The sequence below is a fragment of the Eutrema salsugineum genome, unplaced genomic scaffold (assembly GCF_000478725.1).
Source record: "Eutrema salsugineum unplaced genomic scaffold, Eutsalg1_0 scaffold_8, whole genome shotgun sequence".
NCBI classification, from domain to species: Eukaryota; Viridiplantae; Streptophyta; class Magnoliopsida; order Brassicales; family Brassicaceae; genus Eutrema; species Eutrema salsugineum.
In genome coordinates, this window is record NW_006256414.1 from 6,498,916 (window position 1) to 6,525,090 (window position 26,175).

Below are 26,175 nucleotides of genomic sequence, written 5' to 3' on the forward strand. Positions count from 1 at the left end.
TTTGGTGCAGTTGTTAACCGCTGAGATGTTATAGCGGCTTTGTTAAGTTTTGAAGCATAAAGGATTTTTTTTGCCAATTCATGTGTAAATTATCACCATTGACTCAAAAGTACTTTGTTTTTAGTGACTAGTTTGAGGTTTTCCCGTGTTTAGAAAATTGATGAGGATCAAACTTGACTATTTGAATCCAGCGAGACGCTTTCAAAAGATATATCAAATATTGTATAACAGACTTTGGAACTCTCAAAAATCTTACAAACTGAAACAACATTACATGTAGTCCAAATACCAATGGAAATACACCAAATCAAACACATTTAAAAAAACTGATAAAAGCATCAACAAGGCGAAACCATGCTCGGCGCCAAGGTGAATCAAAACAAAGAAACACAATAAATGTCATCCATGTTACACCGTATGTGGCTGCGAGGCTCCAGTAGAAAATCTCCATATCAACTGTTGTTTCCTCATCTCCGTTTTGAGAATCGAGTTCAAGGAACCCGCCGTTAGTGCTCTTGTTATCATCACAACTTGTATTTATGGCTGATCCACAAAGAAGTGGATTACCCAAGAAGTTGGTTTCATCCAAGGTCAAAAATTTGCCTTGACTTGGAATGGAGCCTGACAGGTTGTTGTAGGACACATTGAATACAACCACATAGTCTAACTTGGTTAGGTCTTGAGGTATCGGTCCATGCAACACGTTGAAGGAAAGATCAAGGCTCTCTATATCTGTTAGATTGGAGAAGCTTTTAGGTATTAGACCTGACAAGAAATTGTGAGACAGATTCAAAGCACGTATTCTCTGAAGATCTCCCAACTCTATTGGGATATCACCACTAAGTTCATTACTTGACAAATCCAGTCCAAACATATAGTCGAAACTTCCTCCTCCAGTGTAAGAATCATACCTACTCTTTGATGAAAATTCAACTATGAACGCTAAATCGTCGGGCTGGCTTCGAGAGAACTCACGTGGTAAAATCAACAACCTAGAATGCACACCCAGTGATTCGTCACCGAATGAAAAAGATCCTAAATCGTATGAAAACTCATAGCCTAAGCTCCTTCCAAATGATATGTTGTTGAGACATGATGGTATAGACCCATTCAGTCTGTTGTTGGCAATATCCAAGATCCTAATGCTTCTTAGACCGCACAGATCAGTAGGAATATGACCCGTTAATGCATTACCCCTCAACAAAAGAGAGAGGATGATTGGGTTCTTGACAAAGCAAGGGATAGTCCCGGATAATTTGTTGTTTCGCAGATCCAGCACCAATACATCTTTTATCAATGTACTTGGAATCGTCCCAGTGAACTCGTTATCGTGCAGGTACAAGAGACTCATGTTCTCACCATTGAAATGTGAAGGCAAGTTTCCTGAAAACTTGTTCCTAGAGAGGTCCAATATTTTAAGGTTTGTTATGTTGAAAAGGTTGCTTGGTGGGATACCTTCCAATAGATTGTTCGACACGGAAAGATGCAAGAAACGAAACTCGCCCAACCAACTTGGAATGACACCTTGTAGATTATTATTCGACATGTCAAGCACAGATAGGTACTTCGAATGACGCAATCCATCTTCGATATCAGTGAATAGATTGTTATTCGCAACCAGTACGTATAACTTCTCAAAACTTGTACGTTTTGGGAAAATTTGGCCCCGGAATCTGTTGTAAGATAGCTTCAAGATAACCAACGAAGAACAACCGATGAGAAATTCCTTTGGTAGAGTGCCAGATAAGTTATTATGAGATATGTCCAAGAAATCGATCATTCTCATCTCACCGAAGGAAGATGGCAACTTCCCTTGAAACCCATTGTGCGAGAGATTTAAGTGTTGTAGATTTGGAAGCACGTTTCCGATATTATCAGGAAGCCGTTGATCAAAACTATTGGTTGATACATCCAAAATCTGCAAAGTGTGGTTAAGTAGTAGTCTTGGCAACTGAAACATGGTGAAAGAGTTGTTCTGCAAAAGCAAAAGCCAAAGTTTTGGGAATTGCTCCAGAAACCAAGAGGGAAACTCTCCAGTCATCTTGTTGTTTGAGAGTTTGATTACACTCAAATCCTTCTGGTGTTGAAGAAAGCTTGGAAGTGTTTCCAAGTTGCAATTCTGTAATTCTAGGACACTCAACTGAAACCTCGGTTGCCATAAGATTTCCGTTTTAACCCGTAGCAAACTAGATCTTGATGAAAGTTTGAACACCTTGAGCTTTGAGAGGTTGGCGATTAACTCGAAAGAGAAGAAACCCTCGAACTCATTATCTGAGAGAGATAAGTACTCAATTGAATGAAGATTTCTGATAGCAGATGGAAGCGTCCCATTGAATTGGTTTGAAGAGATATCAAGAACTTGGAGTTGGGTCAAATTCACTAAACAGTGAGGAAGTGGACCTATGAATTTGTTTTCACTCAGATCGAGCGCCAGCAAATTCTTCAATTGACAAAGCTCTGCAGTAGTCACATGTAAATTACATGCATTAGAAAGACGAAATAATTAAAATGAGCTACAAGTATTTCTGATTATTATATACTTCATCCTTTTCATAATAAGTTGGTGTTTTAGGAATTAAATAAAATCGTTCTTAACTTTTATTGTATCATTAATTGATTTATATTGTTTTATTATTGGTTGATTTGTATAGGTAGATAATAATTAATGTTTCAGTTTAGGAAAATCAAAACTTAAATAATTCATTAATCTGTGTGCAAAAATCTTGAACATCATCTATTGTGAAACAGTGAAAATATTACTCCCTCCGGATTTATTTAGTTGTCGTTTTAAGATTGTGCACACAGATTAAGAAAATATTAATTGTATTAGTTTTTCAATATAAAAACATCATTAATTATTTATTTAAACACAATTCAACCAATAATAAAATAAATTGCATAATAAAATAATTATAAAAAATAAAAAACTAATAAATGTTGCATTGAAAACTGAAAACGACAACTAATTTAAAACAAACAAAATTTTCTAAAACGACAATTAATAAAAAAAACTGAGGGAGTACTTTATAGATAAAACATTTAAATCGATTTGATTTCAGTAAAGTAAGTTTGGATTAAAATTAATACCAAAGTATACGTTGTCTTAAAGCATTTATACATTTTGTGTCCAGACATGTACTGTATTAAGTAATCCCTCTGTTCCAGAATACTTGATGTTTTAAGATTTAATTTTATTTCACAAAGGATGATGTTTTAGAAGTATTTAATACAATTTTATTTATTAATTAAATAAATACTTAATTTATATTGGTTGTAAAAATATCAAATTTTTAAAATAATATTGAAAAGTAGGAATAATGGTTGTACATTTATTGAAAATAGTAAAATAATTAAAAAGAGCAAAAAATAATTAATAAAAACATGTATTTATTGTTTTTTAAGAAATGTAAAAATCCTAAAAGAACAAGTATTCTGGAATAAAGAGAGTATTAACTAAGTGTAAAATGAGAAATAAGACAACAAGACGAGAAGAGTTAGTTCCTAAATCTCTGGTTCAGGTTACTAGGGCCACAAAATATATATTAGGAGCATCTGCAGAAATAAGCCATTGCCGGTAAAACTACCATTGACTAACTTAACACCCTTATGCGGCATAGACAAAATATATTACTCAAAATAATTCTGAGTTGTAATAAGGTTTAATTAACTTTTAGTTAATTTTCTATGTCAACATAAATTTATTAGGGAAATCTTGTTAAAATCTATACTATTATTTGTGAGTCAAAAATCTGATGTGTCGTCTCCACAACGATTGTCTAATGTGTCATTATTTAAAAAAATTATGTGACGTTTAAATTATTTTTGATAGATCGATCATTAATCTTACATGTAAATATCTGTGATATGACTTTTTTCACTCGATTATGGACCAATGATTTTGTTTATGGGCCACCGATCTCTTAGTTGGCCCTAGCATTTTGGTTATGGGCCACCGATATTAAAGTTTGTACGAATATAAACCAAAAAAATAATAAGAAATGGCAGAGAGAGTTAAACCTTATAGGTACATGATATTAAATCTATGTTAGTTCGTATTTTATGTGTTTCTATTTTTTAATATTTGAAACATTTTTTACTTTAAATGTAGTTATCTAAATCGTATGATATATAAAAATTATATAATACAATTTAAGACAAGGGAGAAGGGAGAGAATGAGAGAGAAATATTGAAAGAGAGAGAGGAAAAGAGAGAATGATAAGGAGGGACGCATGGAGGGGGGAGAGAGAAAGTTAAAGTTTTCAAGTACATGTATTTAATTGATATAAAGACGAATAAAAATAAGAAGAATATGAAGTCAGAGAGTACGAAGAAGACTAAAACGATGAAAAAGAAGAAGTAGCAATATAGGAAGAAGATGAGGAAAAATGTGGAAAACAGCAAAAAATAAGAATATGTGACAAAAAAATTAAAGAATAAGAAGTAAGAAAAGACATATAGAATAAAGAGGAGAAGGAAAAAGAAATAAAAGAAAATGAAAGAAAACTAAGAAGAAGACATGAAAGAAGAAGGAGAGATAAAGATGGAAGACGATGAAGAAATCTAAGAAAAAGACGATAAAAAAATTTTAAAAAGATAAATAAAAGAAAAAAAAATAAGAAGATGAAAAATAGTTATGTTTAGACGAAAAAATTGCTTTTGTCTTAGTTCAATTGATTGTGAATTCAATTATTTAGTAAATATTTTTGTCTTTAATTTTGGATGATGTTTACTTTTTTGTTTGTTTTATTTTATCATGTATGTATAAAATAGTTATTTTAATTCTTTTCAGTTTTTGGTTTATAACATTGAAACCCCTATTCCCGCACAAGGTGTAGGCCAAACACCTAGTTAGCACTTAAAAAATATCAAAACTTATATACATCTAAAAGTTTATATAACATGGTAAAAGTTTCAGAAAGTAGTATAAATGATAATAAACATTTTCCAAGTTTAAGATGGTTGGTTGCTAAGCTTTAAAATGTTTAGGTCTTTAATCACACAAATTAAATGTTTATAATTTTCATATTTTACATTTTCCAATTTGGGTTTGCTATTTTCACATTCACTATTTTTCATTTAGGGTTTAGATTTGGAAGAGTTTATGTACGTAATCGAGAAAGTGTCAATATTCACCAACTTGTGTCATGTGATCTTAGCAAGTGTACACATTCCTAATATTCGCCAACTCGTGCCAAGTAATCTTGAGAAGTGTGAAAATCACCAACTTGTCCCAAGTGCTCTAGAGAAGGGTGGAACTAGAGGATGCGTGGTTTAGCAAAGACCAGAAGGTAGCTAGCCAGAAGATCACCCATTTGGGCAACTAGATAATCAAGAAGCCGTGCATCCATGTTGCCAGATGAACTAGAGAGCAGACAATCCAACATTTGAGGAGCTAGGAAACCTCGACAACACAACACATTCAGGCACTGATACCACCGTATTTGTACCCATTTTCACCTTTGATTTCAAATGTTTTTTAAATGTTTTAATCAGTTTTATGAACTTTTATTATGATTTCTCTATATTTGTTGTTTCAAGGCTCTTTTCAGGAAACTTAGGGAAAAAGATAGCAAAATGGAAGAAATCCACATCTTTAGCTCAGAGTCAAACCGTTAGAAGTTCAGCCTCAAATAAAAATTTTCTCACCGTTTGATCTAACTCAACCATGCAACCCATTTAGGTACTTATTTGTTTTTGTTTAACCTTCTTTTTGTAAGGAGGCTCAGTCGCGGCCAGCAAGTGTTCCACCGTGGCCGCGACACCTTGACCCGCGGCCAACACCAGTTCGGCCACCCTTAGCCACTTCCACTTCTATCTTGATTCAAATCAATCCAAATTTAATCAAGCACCACTTCACATCAACCACTATCCACCATTCAACATCCTACCACCTCCACAACCACCTCACAATTCATCACCAACACCAGGTAAGTTTTCTTTCCCTTCACCTTTTAAATTTTCACATACTATATTTCTCATCTTTACCTGATTTATGTCACACTGGGGGCAGTGTGATTTAAGTCTGGGGGAGGATTCCATCCATCACTTTCTAATTACTTTTTCTTGCATGAGCCCTTCCATTCTGCATTTTTCTTTAGAATTTTTTATTTTATTTTTTGATTTTCTTAAAAAATTTCAAAAGTCTTTGAGTTTCAAAAAGTGTTTTCAAATGTCAAACATATTTTGAAGGAATAATGACAAAATTGATGATGATAACCAACATGTTCACTTCTACACCATCAGCTCATAAAAAGCTCTTTCAAGGTTTAATACTAGACTAGGCGGTAGTTAGAGTACTTGCACTACGAAATCCTACCAGAGGACTTCTATTCATGGAGATCTTTTCTGACAGGATATACTAGCTCATTTTACTTGGACTTAATTTTGACATCTAATTTTCTCATCAATGGTTTTAAGAAGGCATCATGATATACATCTAGGACATCTTTACCACATTGTTACCACTTTTTGTTGTCCTATAGGGCCAGTTCATCCTTAGCTGGTACCTCACCCTTAACCCAAACCTTCATGTTCAAACGTCATGCACTCTCTTTTAAGTCTATGTCGACAGATATGTGAAAAAATGCCGGAGCGGAAGGAACAACATAGTTTTCAGTCACTCAAGAGAATGACTGAATGAAACAGAGAAGGAAGTGTACCATGCAACCTCAGCAAGCCTCATGATGTCTCAGAAAGCTCATTCTTAAAGGTAATTTTCGTGCTCCCTAAGACTCTAAGTCAAAAGCCGCGGTTTCCCATTTCCAATAAAGAAATAAAATAAAAAATAAACAAAAAAACAAATAAAAACAAAAAAAAAGAGAAAAAGAAAGAAAGAAAAGGAAACCAAAAGTCTAAAGAGTCTTAGAAGGTGAAACCATTTGAGCAAAGACAATAAGTATTCACTTAAGGAGTTATGAATTCACAACTTAGACAAAAATCCAAGTCTGGGGGAGTTATAAGGAGAACCTGAAGAAAGGAGATTCGAAATCTTGAAGCAAGGAGAATGTGACTGGAAACTGTGGGGGTATCAACAGATCCATCCTCTCTTGCTGTTTTGCATAATATCTTATATCTCCAGAAAAATGTAACCCTAAACACATCAAGCTTCACCACTAAAAAGCCTTTTGTTACCTAGCCTTGAATGCCTTGTTTAATATCCTTTTGATGAGAACCAATGTAACCTTTAATGAATGTTAAGAGCTAGTTGACTGGAAGTTAGGTCTAAGTGTGTGGATTTTCTCATGACGGATTAATGGATTAGTGATGTCTGTATTTTGGTGAGAATTTTGTAGACTTGATCTGATTGATGCATTGTCCATAATTAAAGTCTAGAAGTATGGTTGTTGATATTTTTGAGTTCCCTCTCATTTCTGTTGACTGATATTTTTCCAGATTGGATCTTGTTTTGTTTGAGGACAAACAAAGTCTAAGTTTAGGGGAGTTGATAACACCGTATTTGTACCCATTTTCACCATTGATTTCAAATGCTTTTTCAAAGGTTTTAATCATTTTTAAGAACTTTTATTATGTTTTTTCTATATTTGTAGTTTCAAGGCTCTTTTCACGAAATTTAGGGAAAAATATGGCAAAATAAAAGAAATCCACATTTTTAGCTCAGAGTCAGACCGTCAAAAGTTCAGCCTCAAATGAAGACTTTTGCACCGTCTGATCTAGCTCAAATTTTGAGACATTCAAGAGGAGACAACCAGCTTTTCATAGCAATTTACATCAGGAAGATCTAACGGTTCAATCAAAAGATACATGGAGAATACGTTGGCCAGATTCACCAGCCCCAGAAGACTCTCACCCGCGGCAAACATGCATTTTGCCTGTCCCGGAAGACTTTCACCCCTGGTGGACCCATGCCGAGCCACAAGGCCCAACATCAAAGCCCATTTCATAATTCCTTTTCAGAGACGTCCTAAATGACACCTAGAAGACCTTAGGAAATATAAATACATTTCTTAGCAGCCCTAAACCGGTGTGTGCTCCTGTAATGAGATTTTGAGCCACCAAACTTTGTTTTTCTAGGGTTAGGCGATGGAGAAGGGGATTCTTCCCTGGATCCATTGCTCTTTCTCCTTTTCTATCTAATTAACTTTTCTGTTTCATCTTTTGCATTTTTTCATGTCTTTTATCATTCCTTGCATCATGTAGATTTGTCTCAGAAAGTCAAGTTGTTTGAAGAGTTTTCGATAGGCATACATGTCGATTAGGATTTCTAAGTTTCTAGACCATATTCTGGATCTCATCTCTTCTAAGTTATTCATATTGCATGAGAGCAGATTCATGACATATTCTCTGAGCCTAGGATCGATTAGAGCCATGAGAGTGTTGTATCAAATCATCCATACCTAGCTTCAGAAGAACATAGTCGCTACAAGAGTCGAAAGCTACCTGTAGAGAAGATGTGAGCAGACGAATTCAATAGTTAATGCATGATCTTATTTCTAGCATGAGAGCGAGAGTTAAATGTCAGATTTGAGTGATTAGTTGATTAAAATGGCGAGAGTTGGTTAATCATACACATGTCTATTCTAGTTCCATACAGATCCCAGAAACAGATGAAGATAAATTGACCGGAGGCTAATTAGAAATGCTTTGACATCGATTAGAGTAAACCGGAGAAGTCTAAATCGCCACCTATGAGTTTAGAGTCTATAGTTTGAGTCAACATCCTTGAGATATTCTTTTGACAATTCATTTGCATTGCATTTTATTTCCCGTAAATATTATATTGGGTTTAGTTTAGGTTCTTTAACCAAAAATCCCAAATACCCATGAGTTTATGACTTTGCTTACTCTCCCAGTTTGGTTTTGTTTGCAGATTAAACATCTTTCCTGTGGATCGACACCTTAAGTCCTACAACGTACATCTGTGCACTTGCAGACACTAGAGTTTTATAAATTTAAAACTTCTTCAGGACAAATGGGCTTGTAAAAAAACACAACCCTAGACCCGCATGCATCAGGCCCCTAGCAGGTAAAAAACAGCCCAAGGCTCCTTTAAACACAACTATCAGGTAAGGTACATTAAATATCTTCATCTGGGCGGGGAGATTGTTTTTTGTCTAATATACCGATCACATGTCCAGTTTTCACTAAGTGTTATCGAGTGATGAGATTGTTTCGGACTTATATCTCTCTTAACTCTCTAAAAACTATAACCATTTCCGTGGTTTCCATGTGAAGAATATATTCCACATTGAAAGTTGTGGTGGGACTAAACTGATATATAAAGGACTTGGACCAATCCACTGTTTACCAATTGGTTTTGAGTTCGAAGTCCAAGAAACTTAAAATGATATCAAAACCTCGTTTGTTGACCGAAGTAGAGTAACCCAAGAAAGGTTTATTACCGATCCTAAAGTGAAAATTCGGTTCAAGATGGACTGTTAAGTTTTATGGACTTCCAAATCAAAATAAATTGGCAATGCTTAGATTGGTTCAAATCCCTTATATACTACCCAAGATCTCTTCTAACTTCCAATGTAGGATATTCTCTCACGCTCCCTCGAGATAATGGTCCGTCTAGCCATTAATCTCGACAATATTCCATCATAGGGTTAATTTCGGGTAAGATCGGTCGACTAATTTGAGTTGGACCGATTTTTTTTAAGATCATTTGGACTTTTTTCGATAGGCCAAAGTGATTCTGGTTCAAACAGAACGGCGTATGATTGGGCTCTGATACCATATTAAGTTTCTGAACTTCCAACTCAAGACTAATTGACAATGAGTGGATTGGTCCAATTCCCTTATATATTAGTTTAGTCTCATCACAACTTCCATGCTAACCTTTTTTTTTTGCTTTTAACTCAAAACTAATTGTTCAAAGTACAATAAATATATGAAAAATTTTGATCCCGAACCCTCACAATTTCCTCGTAACTCCGTTGCAATTTTGTGGCGAATTTACTCTTGACAATTTCCCTTGTATATTTGTGAGGGATTTGCCACTCTAGTGAGATTCGCAGCATTTTTCCGTTGCATATTTAACTCGCAAATGGATTAACTTCCATAGGTAACATTATGTAATTGCGAATGGCAAAAATAATTTTGCAGAATGAAAGAATTTACTTAAAACTCATTTTCTGCTTAATGTCTTTTTTTGTTTTTTTTTCATATGTGTTTATTTCATTCATCCGATTTTTGTTGATTGGCATAATGCATGTGGAATCGCGTTTGAAAAAACGCAATTTCACCATTTTGCAATTATCAGTAAGAATTTTCAGTTTTTATACTTGTTTCCGTATTAAATGATGAATTAAAAAACGATGAATTGGTCTCGGTAAATATAACTGATATTTCGTTAAAAAAAAAAAAAATATATATATATATATATATATAGCTGATATTCTGCTAGAATTAAACTCATCAATTAATATGTACGATTCACAAAAAACAATAATAATTTGATTTAAAATATACCTGTGTTTTGCAATGATCCGGAAAAATCGTTATTGCTCAAGTCCAAGCCTTGAAGGTTATGAAAATCCGCAAAGCCTGCGGTAACGCAAAGTTATATGAAAAGAGAATGTACGAAATGTTCAACTAATGTTCAAGAAAAAGGGTCAAACTCTCACCAAAAAAAAAAACAAAAAAACAAAAGTATCCAATATTTTAATTTTTTCTTTGGTAAGTAAGTTAACGACCTTCATTAACCAAAAACATACAAAAAAGTTAACGTCCTAGATCTATATTTTTCGATCTTTGAAGGAAAACTTTGGTATCTTAATTTACCTGTCACTGGGCCATTAAATTGATTCATGCTTAGATCCAGCACTTCTAGGTTTCTCAAGCTTTTCAGTTCTGCACAAAAAGGTGGCCATGCACAAAAACAAAAGATTAAAACCCCTTACAAAAACATAACTAAACATATCGATCTATATAAATATAACTCAAATTAGACACTTGATATTCAGCTACTATAAACGTGGACGGTACCTTTCAACAGAAAAGTCCAGTCTAAATTGTTTCCCTGAAGAATCAAAGTCTTAAGCGATGAAGCAGCATTCAAAAAGGGTAAGACACTGTTATTCATGTAGTTGTTGCTAAGATCAAGGACCTCAAGTTTTTTCAACCTCCCGAGGCTTTTATAACCTGCAAATAAATAAAAAAAAAAACACAATGATGTATACAAGAAAAGGAACTATGGCTTAGTTACGAGTTTAGAACTTGTGTAAATGAAAGAAAACAAAGATGATATAAGATACCATAGATATCATCGAACCAGGGACTCGAACAAAAACTTAAATTTAGAATCCGTAATTCTCCAAAGGGATGGAACAAGGAAAGATTTAGTAGAGGCGGAGGTTTGTCTGTAAAATCCATGGAGATGCCAATCACACGCCCGCTGGTAAGATCACACTTGACTCTTTCCCATCTGCAACAGTCGCTGTTCGTAGCATTAGACCAATCATATGGAAAATCGGTGTTGTTGTTGACATATTCATTGAGCTCCAACAATCCTTTCCTTTCACTTTCAATGCAACTTCTATACCCATTCACCTTCACTGATACTAGCATTACCATCATCATCATCATCATCATCATGACAGTGAAACATGCTGTGGAGAACATCAACATTGAGAATTTCTGGTTTGATGTTACTAACTCTTCCCAAGTCTTTATTTTTAATAATCTCAAGTTGACAAAGAATATTTACTGACGTTATGTGTGTGGCCAACTTTTGCGGAAGACTTTGACTTTCCTGAAGTAGCTTTGGAATTGGAGGAAGACTTTGACTTCTTTTATGAGTTCAGGTAATGGTTCGAAATAAACTATATATATTTTATTTTCTTATCTACAAAATGAATAGGATTGTATTATTGGCAAGTGGATATGACATGTGACAAGGCAATGAGACGTATCCCGTGCGTAACTTTCCTTCTTCTCTGGATAAGCATTTGCCACCTCTTTGTACCTTACTTTTCCTCTTACTTCTCTTTTCTTGAAATAAAAGATTGATTTTAGTGATGCAAGTTATATATGTTTCACTATTGATTTAATTTCTGTTTAGTTTTTTTTTTTCTTGATAATATTATCAATCCAAAAGAGGATTCGTTTTGCACTACTGATGAGGAATAATACCAAAACAAATATCTTAAAGATACTATAACAGTGAAGATCAAAGACCTTGCAAGAAAAAAAAAAAAAAGAAAAAAAGACTGTTCCGCAAAAATGGCGTTAACATTATGTGAGTCTTATGATCAAAGCTGGTCACAGTTCAGGTCAACATATTTCTTTAAACGTCCTCATTTCACTTCCATTTTCAGGTGGGAGAGCTCGTCGATTAGTCTCTGCAACTTCAATTCATAGCAATGGTTGTCTTCTTCACAGAGTGAGTCCCACATCTTGATCTTCATCTCCTTAATTACATAACCTGAATTTATTCTTATTTGTTGAAGCTGCAGCAAACGGGATCGGATCGGTTTCATCTTGGTGAAGCAAAATCAATTAGATTATTACCCAGGTGATAAAGATAGATTATGTTCTCTGTTCTACATAGTTGCGTTTTCATAAAGCTAGAATCTTTGCAATAATAAAACTCTACTCATTTAAGAGGAAACGCTAAGACAAACTAATGGGGATCAAAGAATAAAGACAGATATCATTCTGTTTTTCTTAGGAGGACGAACATGGTTCAGGAATTGGGAAGTAGAGAAGAATTTATGCAAGGGAACAGAGAAATTGAGACAAGTTATGATTTTTTGGGTGAGATGAGACAGAGATTTCTGAGATTCAAGAGACAAAAGTATCTGTAAGCAAAACATTCATTTTCTTGATCCTCTGTCTTTTGCTCTGTTCTTCTCTGAGTCATTTTCTTGATCCTCTGTCTTTTTCTCTGTTTCATTTTCTTGAACCTCTCTCTTTTGCTCTGTTCTTCTTTGATTCAATTTTAATCAGACCACAGATAGAAAAGTTTCAAGCTTTGGCCATAGCTCAATCACCAAAGGTGAGTATCATCCTAACTATTTCAACTCTTTCTTCAAACTTTATCATCAAACTCCAAAATAGCAGAGTATGCGTCTGATTGGTAGAGATATTTTGGCGGGTTAAACCAAACTGACAAGGATAGGGAAAAAAAAAACAGGTTATGGTGATAGGATGTGCAGATTCAAGGGTATGTCCATCTTATGTACTAGGATTTCAACCAGGTGAAGCTTTTACTATCCGAAATGTCGCCAATCTCGTTACCCCAATTCAGGTGCATTCACCATTTACTCTTTTTGTCCTTACAGTTTCTTCATTAAGAAAGCCTCTGAAACCCTTTTGATGTTTTCCTTTGTTTTCGAAAGAATGGACCAACAGAAACCAACTCAGCTCTTGAATTTGCAGTCACTACTCTTCAGGTAAGCTTAAACTTAGTGAAAATTGTAGCAAAAGAATGGATACTCATATTGTCTCTGTATAGGTTGAAGATATCATAGTAATGGGTCATAGCAATTGCGGAGGAATCGCAGCCCTTATGAGCCATCAAAACCTCCAAGAAAATCAATATAGGTAAGATATATAAGCAATTTTTAAAAATTGAAACAGCTCTTCAAATTGTTCTTGATGATTGTTGCAACAACTTTTGTGCGTATAGTTTAGTAGAGAGATGGGTCATGAATGGGAAAGCCGCTAAGTTAAGAACTCAAGCAGCTTCATCACACTTAAGCTTTGATGAACAATGCAGAAACTGTGAGAAGGTAACTAATTTCAAATATCTTCTCTGTCACTTCAGGTAACTTGTACTTGAAGCTTATTTGTGTATGTGTTTCTTTTGTGTGGATAGGAATCAATAAAGGATTCTGTGATGAATTTGGTAACGTATCCATGGATAAGAGATAGAGTGAAGAGAGGTGAAGTCAAGATTCATGGATGTTATTATAATTTGTCAGATTGTAGTATTGAGAAGTGGAGACTCGGTTCAGACAAGAATAACAATGGATTCTATGTTTCAGACAGAGAGATATGGAGTTGAGTAAATATAGTACAACCTCAGTTCTAATTTTCAGATGTATATGTTGTACATATGATTTAGTTGGAAGAATCATATTGTAAATAAGGCCATATATTAATAAAAATTTAAGTCTTTTTATAAAAAAATTAATGATATTATTTCGATTGAAAAATGAACATAATTTTAAAAATTACAAAATAAAGTGTATTAGTTCCTGTCAATGTTGTTAAACCCGACCCGAATAGTGAACCAAAATACATTTTGGATCAATGGGTCATCGGGTCAAGCGTGGTTCAACCACAAACAAATAAATTAATCATGATATATATATATATTGAGAATATAGTTAAAAGTTAATTATATGATAATTATTTAACACAAGTTCACAAAACATTTTCTGATAAATTAGCACTAAAACTAAATAAAAAACAAGTCTGAAGATTGATAGTCTAATAGATATGAAGATGTCTAACATGAGTAACGATAATCATAAGGTCTAACATAAATAATGATAACCATAAAGTTAATCCAAATGTGAACTAATAAACATATTATCTCAACCAATCTGCGTTATCTCTATCACCATTCTCTTCAGTTTTATGGATGACATAGCGAAATCTTTATCAAAATATAAATAATCACAAATTACATAGTTTAGTTAGCATTATATATAATTTTTTAAAAAAATTAAAACCCTTAATCTTAGAAAACCACAAACAAACCTTTTATTTGATATAAAGGTCTTTAAAATCAAATTTTTATTATTTTTTTTAAAATAAAGAAATTTTAAACTGCAGAATTGACCACTAGCCCGATCGCGAGTTTGTAAAGTTTTTGCCGAGTTTAACGAATTTTTATACAGCAGATATTAAAATTAAATCCAATCCAAAATTTATGACAGGTCACCGGATGCGGTGGTCTGACCGCGGATCAAGGTTGGGTTTAAAAATATTGGTTTCAGTACTATTTAGTATTTACAACTAGATGAGTTTTAGGTCTAGTCGGGTTTTCAATCGGTTTGGTATTGGGTTTAGTTGGTTCTGTTTCGGTTTTGGAGATAAACATCCTCTATACATTAAACAAGAAGAATTTGGAGGTCATTTTGCTGAGGTGTCGCTACCACAATTTTTCTCAGCCTTTTTCATTTAAATAATTCATTCTATTCCACCTAATTTTTTTTCTTTATTTAGCTTTCTCGACCAATTACATTTAAAATTCTTAATTACTTATTCTTTATTCATTTTCCTGATTTAGTTCAACAATAGCTTACAATAATTACATTATATAATAATCTTTATTTACCATTATACAATATATATATATATTTTTATCAAATATATATATATATATATCCATGCATTTGAAATATTTTAAATACAACAAACACAATATTTTTTATAAATTTATAAAAAATATATTATATAATAATAAAATTAAATATATTTCATATAACTGAATTCGTTAAAAATTAATAGAACATAATTGCTTAATAAAAATTAATTTCTTAGATAAAAAATTATTAATCTAACATATCTATAAATTTTTTATTTGTTAGGAATATAACTAATAAATTGAATACATTTAACAGAAAAAAAATTGTATATCTAAATTGGGTTGTTTGCTATAGTGGAGGGATCAGCTCTTTTAAATTAAGTTAATAAATTCATAAATCGAATCTAATCAAAAATGATTATTTGCTATAACTGAGGGATACTATAATTTTTTAAATCTTAGTTTCCTAATTTTACTTTTGGAATCATTTAAATATTTAACTAAATATTATATTGTTTCCTAAATTTTAGCTTAACAACTCGACATTATACAGAAAAAATAATTACTTTTATTTTTGAAATTTATTCAAATTTGGTTAGTTATGATTACTTCTTCCAAATATGCATGTGATTTTGTTCAAAATATCTGTGGTGAAGAATAAAATATTTTTAATTATTTTATTTCCTAATTTGTTGCCATTAGGTGCGCTGCTAATAAATTCATAACAATAATTTGATTTGATTTTAAAATTAAATTGATGAAGCTTCTTACGTACACTTGTGTCCTTATAAATATGCATTCTATCAATGTCATTCTCACAATTTTTTTCCTGCATTTTTTTTTTTACTTTTGTATGGTTCTAATATATTTTATTTGATTCTTTGTAGGTATGATTGACGAATTAGTGTTAATATTCTCAGATTATGAGATAATGGAGTCTTGATAAAACACTTAAATCTGTATTATTTCATGAATATGTAAAGTAGTTTTCAAATTTTATGACAAAGCTTTTTTATATAGGTTAATCGTTTCTTCTTTATTGTTTAACATGGTTTGATCATCAGATGGAAGCCAAATGTACAATTTATGAGATCAAGCTTCGTTGGTATCTCTATCATGAAATTGTAAGTATTTTTGTTCGTTTTGTCTAACTATAATTATAATTTAGGTGAACCATTTTGTTAGTTAATAAACAAACAAATTATATTTAAAATTGTTTTTGGTATGTCCACAGATTATATCTATATGAGATGTGGTTACTTCCACCACTATGAAGACATTTTATTGGTGTTTATATGGCCAATAAGTTAAAGACACCATTTTCTGTTGATACATCAGATCCAACAAAGATCAAATGAAAGAACATTGGTAATTTTTTAGCTTCAGAACTAATACGAATGTTTAAGTCAGTGATTCATTATTATGATACTATTTATTTAATGTTTATTAAAATAGAAGGATTCATTATTATGATATTATGTATTTAATTTTTTATTTCCTAATATAATTCTTTTACGGACTTAATTGACTTAATTATGAGTGGTATATTACTCCTAAAACTTTTGAAGCAAGTTTTATTAACTGTTATATCTTCTAAACACAAAAACTTCTCAACGGCTTACCTAAAATTTCGTCTCTTTCAAATTAATATCCTATAATTTATAGCATTTGTATATTCGTTCATTATTACTATTCAATTCAAATCTTGGAATTATTTTCAAAGATCTTTCACTTTCCTCATTTCTTACTATATAACAACGTATTCCATTAAACGAACATAAGTTTTGAATTTCTAATTGATGTGCATATGTATTATTACAGCTCTCTCTTTGACTAATAAATCTAGACTATTTCACAAATTCTTAATATGTGTTTTCATATGTTTCAGATGATGAATCAAGATCGCATTTGTTGAATATGAATGGAATTTCTTGGTAAAGCTCATCATCAATCTTTCATCGTCGCACAAGAAGTTCATCAGTAACATGATGCTACTAAGGAAGGTATTGTTATGTTCCTAAAGTTGCAACTTTCCGAAACTAAAGTTTTTTTGTTCTTTTCCCTTCGAGTTCTGACTAATATTCTCAACTGGGTTGATGTCTTTTCCATATCTAAAAAAATTATTTAAAAAAAAAATAAAGGTGTTCTCTTAGTTTTGATTGACAATATCAATGGGGAAATCTCTTTGAATTTTCTCACTCGCTTAAACTTTTTTTCTTTATGCATTTGTTCAATAGCAATGATTTGTTTTTTTTTTATAGAATATTTACAGAAATTTATATGATTGTTTAAGGACCAGCAGCATCTAAAAGCTAACCAGTAGTAATAATATCACCTGAAAAGACATGCTAGAATCTTCAGGTATGGATCTGTTTCACTAAAATTAATTTTGAGTCTTATAGTTTTGTGAAATGATATTAGTATTATATGATTGTTAGTTCTTTAACTTTGGACCAGAAGGATATATGAACTGGTTTCTTGCAATGGATCACATAAATATCTTATTTACTGACACATTTCTAATATATATATCCTGTTATTTAACAAGAAACATGTATTGATATTTTTCTTTTAACGAATTTGCTACCTACTTAATCTAACATCTATCGGAAAATATGGACTTGGTGGCAAAGGCGATGAATACAGAGAAGCAAAAACAAAGAGATGGAAATCCCAATCCTCATGAGAATCGAAAAAGGCTGCTTCTCTTGATAATAACTATGGCTGTTGTTTCTTCACTCTGAGTAATTAAGGGGTTAAAGCTCAAGACGCTGCTGAGAAAATAGCCGTTTATTTGTTTTTTTTTTGTATTTTTTGTCTTAAAGTTTCCTTTGTTTATTTATGGTCTCAATATTTTGATTAAAAACAAATATTATGGTCTCAATATGACTTCCACATTCGGATTGTATTTTTTTTTTTTGGTTGCAAAAATTTGAATTGTATTTTGTTGCTTCGATCGTATGAGGATTTGATTTGTTTTGTTTCTAAGAGTTTTATTCCTTAAACACACATCAACATATTTATTCTTATAATTACAACAGTGGTGAATGGCTTTAATCTATAGTTTATATACTTACATATTCGTTGATACATCAAAAAATTTAAAGGTATGTTGCTTACTTCGTTAGCCAAGCTGTCATACATAGGAATAGAATAATAATTGACCTGGTTCTCTATTTTTTTATGTATAAAACATTCTGTCATAATTTTAGAGTTATCTAATAAAAAGTTTAAATTTTTTCAATCAGGGAATGAATAAATAATATATTTAGAAGTTAACAAAAAAACTGAGGTAAAAGTAGCACGATTATTAGATCTGTTAAATATTTCAAAAACTAGGAAATTGTAAAGCATATTTGCATCTTTTGTGGTTAAATCTGAAAAATAAGAAAACTAAATCAAATTTTTAAATCTTTTAAACGGGAGATAAAAATCTGTCATTAACAATATCTTTTAAAATATTTGACGTTAATTACGTTTATAATAGCGACTATCCTCAAAATATTTTAACAATTATTTCTAAGTCCATTAGAAATAAACCAAGTTTTTGTGACAAAATGACAAATACCAAGTTTTATGCGCCTAACCACCTTTACAAGGCCTAAGAAAGTTTTGAATTATGAAAATACTTTATTTTTTTATTATTTTGTATCAAATTTTGGGTTTTATATATTGATCTTAACTGAAGATTATATCGTTTAGTATTTGGAATCCTTTGATGAATTGGTGCAAATACCAGTGGACTAATATATGCATTTGTATGCACTTGAAAAAAAAAATTAGTACATATGGTAAATTTGATTATTCATATTGAAAAACACAATTTTATCTAAACTATTTAGATTGTCCAAATGAGATTGCTTAAAATGTGTTATTTTACGTATACAATATAATCTCAAGATGATAAAATAATTATATATATATATATATAAAGTTATTCTCATTCGAGATTCTCATTCTTATATGTATTAAAAATAAGACATTTTCATTGTAAAACTGTTTGGCTTCTTTTGTCTTATAGCTAAACCTAATATACATCGTGGAGTTTATTTAATATATTTTTATACTAATTCTAATGGTGTACTAATTCTAATGCCATTTCAAATATAGCTAAAATATCAAGCTATTCGGAAGCTAAAAAAGTCAAATAAGTAATTTATTTTTAAAGACGGTAATTAGGTCTAGCTAATACTTTTGTATTAGTAATTTGAATGTCTTAGAATTTTGTAAATATGTTGTATAAGATGGAATTTAAGTATAAAATCGAGTAAAACAAGAAATAGATGACATGATAGTTGAGTTAAAATTTTGAACCGTTCAAATGTAAGTTCATCATATGGATAAAAGTCTAAAAGATTAGTTTAAGCTTTCTTTTAAAAACTCTTATGATGTGTCAATCCTACTTTTATTTAGCTGAATTTTCTTCGGTCTGATAGAGAGGTGATTTGTGGTGAGTTTAACTTTAAGATATTAAGGTACTTTGAAGATAATGTTGTACAGAATTTGACTCTAAAATAATGGATAATGATTAAAAAAATCTCTATTTTGTTTATTTTAAAAAAAAAAAATCAATTGTAGGATCTAGACTAAGTTAGACTGTGTGAAATTTTAGTAGAGTAGTAACAGTTAAAAGTGTTAATTTTTTTTTGGATGCTTTAACAAAAAAAGTTTGATTGGATAAATTAAATTTTAAATATTTTAAGATAAAGTAAAAGTTTTAAAGTGTCACATAGAAAATAGTAAATATAGTTCAACAGAAATGGTTTAGATATGAGATTATAATGAAACCGAGAATATGTAGTTTAATTAGAAATCAGAGTATCAGCCAGAGACTGATGACGATAGTTGAGTTGGGATTTTGAACAGTTCTAATATATATTCACCAAATGGAAAAAACTCTAAACTATTAATATGATCTTGATTTAATATTTTTTTGCTAATGTATCACCCTTATAATTATTCTAAGCTGTAAGTTCCTATATTTGATAGAGTGGCGATTAGTACGAACTTTAATCTCATGCCGTTAAGTTACTATTCAGAAAATGTTGTAGTGAATTTAAATTATAAATAAAAGTGAGTTAATTTGATAACAATATTGAAAAGAAGTTAAGAATCAAACATTAGTACAATAGTATTTATGAATAAAAAGAGAAAAAACTGACAAAAAATGCCTTAATAATATATATACTATTTTAAATATTTACATGTATATACATAAAAAATTAAAAATAACAATAAATCTGTGTACAACACACGTCTATAATCTAGAGAGGGTGGGAGAGAGAGGAAACGATGGAAGGAATGAGAAAGGGAAGGAGGGAGGAGGGAGAGAAAAAGGAGAGGGAGAGAAGGACAGATGGACAGAGGAAGAGAGGGATGGATAGGCGAAGTTACAAACTCGAGTATAAGTAAGAGACATATGACAATAGTTGAATTGTTTGAATGATTCTAATATATAACCATCATACGGGTAAAATTCTAAGTGATTAGATTGATCTTGATTTATAAATTTTTGTTGATGTTTTATTCTTACAATTATTCTCAATTTAAAATCCTCATAAAAAAGTGATTGATAGGGATTTTAACTTTGGGCTGCTAATGTATTTCTATACAAATATTGCCGAGAATTTGATTTTAAAATAATAAATAACAGTTTTTGTTAATGATAAAAAATTATTTTTCTGGCTTTTAAAAAATAAATCATCTCATGAATAAAAATGTGAACAAGTTATTTTTTTATGAATTTTTACAAGAATCTTAAGAATTTTAAACCATAATGAAATAAACTAAAATTTTAAATATTTTAAAAGAAAGTAGCAATTTTCAAAATTTCATAGATATAATAACATATAAATCTTCAAAATCTCACACCAAATAAGTAGTAACAATAAAAATAGTAAAAAGAAACGTTTGAATATACAGTTCAGATTCAAGAAAACACATAAACCATCAAGAATCTTCACAACATATATATTTAAAAAAATAAAAATAACAATAAATTCAAAAAAAATTCAAACCTTTATTTTACATATATAAAATCCATATCTCACATTTAATTTTTTAACTAAAAATAACATACGCTAAAAATAAAAATTTCTATCAAATACTACAAAATACTCAAATATATCAACTACTAATTACTACCCAAGTCATTATACTACTTAAGCACGGATACTATCCTAGTTTATGTATATACAAGTCTCGAACTTTTATTTTTTCATTTTAATTTATGTGCAAGTACTTAATTGGTTTAGAACTGTAATTTGACGGAGAACTAGAACTAGACCTGAAACTTTGTGTACATACGGTGCTATATGAAAACTTCAAAAGGGAGATAGATCGTCATCGCTAAAGTGAAAGGAAAAGTCTGTCTCACCACCACTATGTGAAGAGGAAAAACCATACAATAAAAAAAAAACTAATTAAAAATCAATAGTGCAAAACATAACAATTATACTCGACAATAGCATTCCCACTCTTTAGATCAAAGACATGCGTTCTTGCCTGAGCATAACCTCTGGCAAATCGGAAATGTCCACTTCCTCCGATCACCGGCATCTCCCTCACCTTATCAAGCACCGAGTTTCTCCCAAACACGGTGATCGTGCTTCCATTGTATTTCCCATCAGTAATAGCGAAATTCATAGCCATCAACAATCCCAACTCTTCTTTAGATGTTGCTGCATAAAACCCTTGTGCCCTTCCCACCATTTTGGAGCTTAATTTTGGGGTAAGCGTTAAAGGGTTATCGATCATACGCATTTGTCCGAATCCTGTTGGCGACGTGTTGTTCGGAGGATTCATGACTAGGACCGAAGTCGGATCTTTGCCATCCACGATGTCGTGCCAATACACTTGAAAATGAGTTAGTTTTTCTTTCTTTTGACGCAAGAAATCACGTTCGAGGGTGTCTCCTGAGACCAGAATTAAGACGAGGGACAGGGTTAGAGAAGAGAGAAGAACGAAGGAGAGTAAAGTAGCCATAGTGAAAAAGACGACTTTGTGGGGTTTTGTGGCTTCAGTTTCATTTTGTGGGTTGATATAGACATTATTAAATGTGGAGGACATTCTAGACTGTGTGAACGGTCGTGTTGATGTGTAATGATATCTCGAGTTGGTGTACCTACTCCAACTCATTGAATATGATGTCCGTATCTTTATGGAGAGAGTGGTTAAATTAAATATTCTCACTCTAGAACATATTTAACATGATCACAAATATTATGTTATCTCCCTTGAACTTATTTATTGCAAAAATATTGAAATTCTAATGTCACAGGTGATTGGGTTTTAATCACTTTTAAGCCTAATAACTTACAAACTGGTCAACTCCACTTGGTATATGACTCGATATAATCCCACAATAGTAGCAACGAACCCAAAAATTATCAGCCTTAATTATAAGTGTGCTAAGTTTGAAACAAAAGTGTGATATTTTAGATATTTTAGACAAGTTCCCAATATAAGCAACTCTATTAAGCCATTATAACTAACCACCTAATATTATGTGATTTGTCTAACTTCGATACTACAGAAAAACACATCGATAATGTTAAAGAGTGAGGCTTTTGAGATTCCTGACAGTTGTTGAAAGCATGTAACAAGGCTAGGTTTATCGACATAGCAAGAGACAAGAGTGATGTAAGGTTATTAGATAGGAAAATATCTTTGACGGCAACTGAAGAATTAAAGACAAATTTTCTTGATTTGTTCCAAGCGACCAAGATAGTTTACAAGTATGAGCCTTTTTGTGTCTTTCACATAAATCAACGACCGAATCAGAATACTGGTCATTTTGTCTTCATATTGGTACGAGAAATAGTAGGTTCTGCACCATCCACATGGAAATGGTCTGTGATGGTTTCTTACAATCCGAAAAAAAAAAAAGAAATGACTAATTAAAGTGGAAATGACTCTAATTACAGAAACAAAACAAGAACACAAAAAATATCACTACATTTATTAACTAAACTAGATTTATACTCGCGCAATGCATGAAATTTCATTTTTAAACAACTATTATTAGAAACTAGGTGAATATCCGCACATAACGTGTAGATTTTTTTCTTCAACTATTTCAAATTTATATATTTTTTTATTTTCCTGAAAAAATATAATCATGATGTTTTTTAACCCAATAATCATCATTTGTTATGTGTTAATATATTATTATTATTAAGCAATAATTTCAAATAAAATATCATTAAAAAATCAAGAGTTCATACAAAAAATCATCAATATTTTTAAATAATTATAACATAAATTCTTGTTTTATATTTAGATAAATATTATTTAAGAATCAATTAATTAAAAAAAAATATTTTCTTTGAGTGGTTGAAAATTTAATACTAAAATTTATTAATTAATTTTCTTTTGACAAATTATAATTTTAAATTAAAAATATGATACATGTCACCTCCATATTAACTCTCAAATGCTGATGTGACACTCATATGGAGAGATTTATCACTCTTTTATATATAAGAGAGTTTATACAAAAAAATCATCAATATTTTTAAATAATTATAACAAAAATTCTTGTTTAATATTTAGATAAATATTATTTAAGTATCAATTAATAAAAACAAAACTTTTCATTTTCTTTGAATGGTTGAAAATTTAATACTAAAATTTATTAATTTATCTACTTTTAGCAAATTATAACTTTAAATTAAAAAATATGACACATATCATCCCCATATTAACTTTCAAATGCTGATGTAGCACTCATATGGAGATAATTGGCCCTCTTTTATATATAAGATTGTTGAACAACTAATTCATCGTATTTGTTTTTTTTCTTCTTATATTTCTTGATTTTATTGAGCTCTTTTCATATTCTTATAGTTTGTTATCTTCATCTTTCGTCTCATTTCTCATCTTCACGTCTTTATTTACGTATTTTCTGAATTTTTCTTCATTAACTACATATTCTTTTTCCTCTTCTTTTTTATCTTTCCTTTTTCATCTTCTTATTCATTCCTTTTCATCAATTGAATTTTTCGCTCAATCGTCCCTAAACTTATTTTACAAAGATTATGGCCGCCGTAAAATGGTTATTTTCTTGTAGTTCTTTTTTCTCTTTCGATATTTTTTTTATCTTCTTTCTTTGATTTTGTTTCGTCTCTTATTTTTACTTATTGATATATATTTACTTACTTCATTTTCACCTGCGTTCTATTCTATATATTGTGTTTTTTTTTTAATTCTTTTTCATCGTTTTTTGATTTTTTTAATCATTATCGTTTTCTCAATTTTTTTCTTATTTTTATTCCAGTTTTTGCTTTATTCTTCTTGATGAAAAATAATATATGAAAAATAATATGTATATGTAAATTAATTAAATTGGTGGTAGTGTTTTTTTTTCTTTTTTTTAATAAAAATAATAGTTAGTTATTTCAAAATATGTGAATTAATTGAATCATTAACTTTAATTTTAGTTTTTTTTTTCAGGTAGACACCCTAGATGAAAAGAAATCTTTCTAATTATATGATAGAATAAGATGTCAAAATCAAAATATTTGAAGTTCCTGATATGGTCATATTTAAGTTCTTAAAAAGAACCATCATGGTCATATTGAAGACAGGCTGTGGAATCCACCATTACTCGTAACCTTTTAGCATCTCTAAGACTCTAATATTTCTACTTATCTTCTTTTTTTAAAAAAAAATTATTTTCGTGCTCAGTCCTCTCTTATATCTATATGGTGGAACAATAAAGAAAAATCAGTAATCACCAGATAATGCAATCCGAAACCGAATCAATCGGACAGTTCAGTGGTGACGAAAACCCAAAACACGTAATGTAATCAATACTAAAAAATGTAAGACTAAGCAAAACATTAACATCTAGCAAAAAAAGTCACATCAAGTTTAAAAAGTCACAAAAGTCACAATTTTGTTTTTATCTATTATATCCCATTCTCTATTCAAATTTTGAGAGAACTCGCAGAAAGTGAAAACTCACTTAATGAAGCTTATTCACAGCAGAACAGTCCAAAATCCTTGTTGTTATAGGTGGGCTGAGCACAGCTCCTTCTGGTAATTTCGATCAGGTTCATTAGCTAATTGATGAAGCCCAACGAAACCAAGAGTCGTTAAAAGCCCATTCGACGAGCCAAAACGAGGTCGTTCAAGAGACGGGCTTTACGAGTTTAAGGAGCAGCTCGCCACGTCGACATGAGTGAAACAGCTCGCTAGTACGACACCCAGATAGACGGTTGGTCAGTTTTACCTGCCCGGCCATTCAATCTACTCTGATCGAAATGTAACCTAATCTTAACACTATAAATAGTCATGTAATTTCATTTATTACGGGATCCGTAATCTGAAATAAAGACTAAGAACTCGACACTTACAAATATAAAACTACATACTCTCACCTCAATCAAGAGACCTCGCTTAAGTATATTACATCGAGCTCGACTCTATTTAACAAGAATCTCCGAACTGCCCTCAACAATATTTACTAAATTAACCTCGTGTGCTTATACGAACAAACAATTGGGGCTCACCGTGGGGCTAAGAGATTTCTTTCTACGCAAATAGGAGCTCGATAATGTCAGGAATTCAAACCAACGAGACGACCAGTCTGCCTACATCGACAACTGCCAAGGAAGGGTTCAACGTGCCACCAACCAACGACCAAGAAACCTCGAACAGGCGATCACCGACGCCGAATCCCGTGGAAAACACAACCTTAAATCCAGAAGTGCAGATTGTAAACTGAAGCACACCGGCCCGCACCGATGTCGCAACGTTATTCGAAACAATGATGGTTCGAATGGAGGAATCAAACCGTCAGACAAGTGTTCGCCTAGACGAACTAGCTGCAGCACAACTTTCATGTCAAGATCAAGTCAATGTGTTGCACTCATCAGAAACCCAAGCGCCGGGAAGGCAAGCACAAGAAATCCAGCGCGTGCAACGCGTCTTATTCGGAGACTCGGCTGCA

At 31.5% G+C, this 26,175-nt stretch overlaps 3 protein-coding genes across 6 annotated transcripts; 1 reads left to right on the top strand and 2 right to left on the bottom strand.

Annotated features, from left to right (window-relative positions):
- Positions 1-202: 202 nt before the first annotated feature.
- Positions 203-11,760, bottom strand: LOC18009783 (receptor-like protein Cf-9). Of its 3 annotated transcripts, none has more exons than XM_024159470.1 (6): positions 11,218-11,760; positions 11,070-11,104; positions 10,949-10,982; positions 10,745-10,813; positions 10,433-10,507; positions 203-2,457 (listed from the first exon to the last, which is right to left on the bottom strand). In XM_024159470.1, the coding sequence occupies exons 1-6, from the start codon at positions 11,588-11,590 to the stop codon at positions 308-310; spliced, it is 2,736 nt and encodes a 911-aa protein (XP_024015238.1). In that variant the 5' UTR covers positions 11,591-11,760; the 3' UTR covers positions 203-307. The 3 variants fall into 3 exon arrangements, with proteins under 3 accessions (XP_024015238.1, XP_024015235.1, XP_006392323.2); XM_024159467.1 differs by having other exon boundaries at positions 10,949-11,104; positions 11,218-11,571; positions 11,674-11,747; XM_006392261.2 differs by having other exon boundaries at positions 10,949-11,104.
- A 181-nt stretch (positions 11,761-11,941) lies between these two features.
- On the top strand, positions 11,942-14,120 carry LOC18009784 (beta carbonic anhydrase 6, mitochondrial). Of its 2 annotated transcripts, none has more exons than XM_024149358.1 (10): positions 11,942-12,200; positions 12,280-12,344; positions 12,412-12,476; positions 12,633-12,764; positions 12,911-12,959; positions 13,098-13,211; positions 13,303-13,356; positions 13,419-13,507; positions 13,593-13,695; positions 13,782-14,120. In XM_024149358.1, the coding sequence occupies exons 1-10, from the start codon at positions 12,185-12,187 to the stop codon at positions 13,968-13,970; spliced, it is 876 nt and encodes a 291-aa protein (XP_024005126.1). In that variant the 5' UTR covers positions 11,942-12,184; the 3' UTR covers positions 13,971-14,120. The 2 variants fall into 2 exon arrangements, with proteins under 2 accessions (XP_024005126.1, XP_006392325.1); XM_006392263.2 differs by having other exon boundaries at positions 11,947-12,200; positions 12,418-12,476.
- Positions 14,121-21,483: 7,363 nt separating this feature from the next.
- On the bottom strand, positions 21,484-22,229 carry LOC18009628 (dirigent protein 19). The gene has a single exon (XM_006392264.2). It carries the CDS (start codon positions 22,203-22,205, stop codon positions 21,651-21,653), a length of 555 nt encoding a protein of 184 aa, XP_006392326.1. The 5' UTR covers positions 22,206-22,229; the 3' UTR covers positions 21,484-21,650.
- Positions 22,230-26,175: the final 3,946 nt, after the last annotated feature.

Excerpts from the sequence above, each read along its gene's own strand:
- LOC18009783 (XM_006392261.2), bottom strand. The coding sequence starts at position 11,590 with ATGTTGATGTTCTCCACAGCATGTTTCACTGTCATGATGATGATGATG. Across the intron at positions 11,105-11,217 it reads CTGGTTCGATGATATCTATG|GTTATAAAAGCCTCGGGAGG; the intron begins GTATCTTATATC and ends ATTTATTTGCAG. Across the intron at positions 10,814-10,948 it reads CTGGACTTTTCTGTTGAAAG|AACTGAAAAGCTTGAGAAAC; the intron begins GTACCGTCCACG and ends CTTTTTGTGCAG.
- LOC18009784 (XM_024149358.1), top strand. Across the intron at positions 13,212-13,302 it reads ATCTCGTTACCCCAATTCAG|AATGGACCAACAGAAACCAA; the intron begins GTGCATTCACCA and ends TGTTTTCGAAAG. Across the intron at positions 13,508-13,592 it reads CTCCAAGAAAATCAATATAG|TTTAGTAGAGAGATGGGTCA; the intron begins GTAAGATATATA and ends TTGTGCGTATAG.
- LOC18009628 (XM_006392264.2), bottom strand. The coding sequence starts at position 22,205 with ATGGCTACTTTACTCTCCTTCGTTCTTCTCTCTTCTCTAACCCTGTCC.